We start from the raw sequence: 1630 nt of genomic DNA, 5'->3' as shown, positions 1-1630 counted from the left end.
ATAAGGATCTAGAAGGTAATGATGAAACAGTTTTTAAAGACATTGAAGTCTCTCCTAAAAGAAATCTAAGTGATTCTTTTGAGGAAGCCCTGGATAGCAATAATGGAATGGAGGAAATGGGTTTACCTTTAGAAGAGGACCTATTAAATGACCTTGGATTAACAAAGATGCCAGGAATACAGGCAGAGAGATCTTTAGAACAAACAAGCTCCAAAAAGCAGAAATCGAATGTTGGAAGCTAGAAAAAATGAGGACCAAAACCAGTCAATGTTAAGCTGGCAATGGCGGGCAAAGATGCAAGCCAAACAAAAATTTTGAGATCAGGAAAAGGCTTGGCCTTTTTCCAGGAGCCATGAAAACCCTATCGTGGAATGTCAGGGGTTGCAATGCCCCTGACAAAATTTGATTGATCAAAAGGTGTCTTGATCAATCGAAGCCAGATTTAGTTTTTCTTCAGGAAACCAAGATAAAAGAAGAAGATTTTTCCAGCTTTAAAAATAAATTTAGGAGATGGGAATGTTTTTTGACAGGGGCACAAGGAGCTTCAAGTGGATTGGCTATACTTTGGAAGCCTGAAACAATCACAATTTCGAAGCCTAAGTTAAATGCAAATTGGCAATGGGCAAAGATCTTTGTTAAAAACCTACATTGGTCATTTATGGTGATAAATGTGTATGGACCAAATAAAAATACTGAGAAGAAAGAGTTATGGGGGAAAATAGCTGAAAAAGTACAGGAGTTTCCAAATGAGGTAACAATTTTAGGTGGGGATTTTAATGCCATTCTAAATTCGGAAGACAAAAAGGGAGGCAAAGGATGGATTTCTGAGAGTCAAAAAGATTTCAGCAACTTTGTAAATGACAATGGATTAGTAAATATAAATTTCAAAAAAGGTGACTTCACGTGGACAAATCGAAGGGAAGGTTTTGTGCATATAGCAGAAAAGTTGGATAGGTTTCTAGTGGCAGGGAATTGGGCTGAAGCAAATTGGTCATGTGATGCGAAAATTCTACCTTACCAGGGTTCAGATCACTTTCCCATTTTTCTTCAAATTCAAGATGAAAAATCTCCAGATAGATGCCCCTTTAAATTTGAAGCAATGTGGCTGAAAGCATAAGGTTTCTCAGACCTGATTGCGGATTGGTGGAAAAATGCCCCGCCAAGGAAAGGTAACAAAGCTTTTATTTTCTTTAAAAAGTTGTAATTTCTAAAAGAGCATCTAAAATTCTGGAATAAGGAACACTTTGGTAATATCTTTGATAAAAAAAAAGGATATAGAAGTGAAGTTAAAAACTTTAAGTCTCAAAGTTATAGAAAGTGGAATGTTTGAGGATGATTTCAAATTGGAGAAAGGGCTTGAAAAGGAGCTGGAAGATTTCTTAAACAAAGAGAAAATTTATTGGCATCAAAAATCTAGAGAAACATGGCTAAAAGATGGAGATAGGAATACTACTTTTTTCCATAATTCGGTAAAAGTAAGGCGGGCAACGAATAAAATCTATGAAATAAAAGATATGAATGGAGTTTTAAAGACGGATAGTGAAGAAATAAAACAAGAGGCTATAAATTTCTTCTCACATAAAGGACAGATGCCGGAAAGGGACAGTGTTGAGGTTGAAGAAGTGTTGAG

General features: G+C 36.1%; 1 protein-coding gene across 1 annotated transcript; it reads left to right on the top strand.

The window, feature by feature from the left end:
* Positions 1–281: 281 nt before the first annotated feature.
* Positions 282–1117, top strand: LOC149576385 (uncharacterized). Its single transcript, XM_089794332.1, has 2 exons — positions 282–288; positions 531–1117. Exons 1-2 carry the CDS (start codon positions 282–284, stop codon positions 1115–1117), a joined length of 594 nt encoding a protein of 197 aa, XP_089650458.1.
* The last annotated feature ends 513 nt before the right edge of the window (positions 1118–1630 follow it).

Source organism: Cupressus sempervirens, chromosome 1, assembly GCF_028749045.1.
Source record: "Cupressus sempervirens isolate cs-2001-9-10 chromosome 1, ASM2874904v1, whole genome shotgun sequence".
Classification (NCBI taxonomy): Eukaryota; Viridiplantae; Streptophyta; class Pinopsida; order Cupressales; family Cupressaceae; genus Cupressus; species Cupressus sempervirens.
The sequence above is the reverse complement of the archived record's forward strand: the minus strand, read 5'-3'. Positions and strand labels throughout refer to the sequence as shown.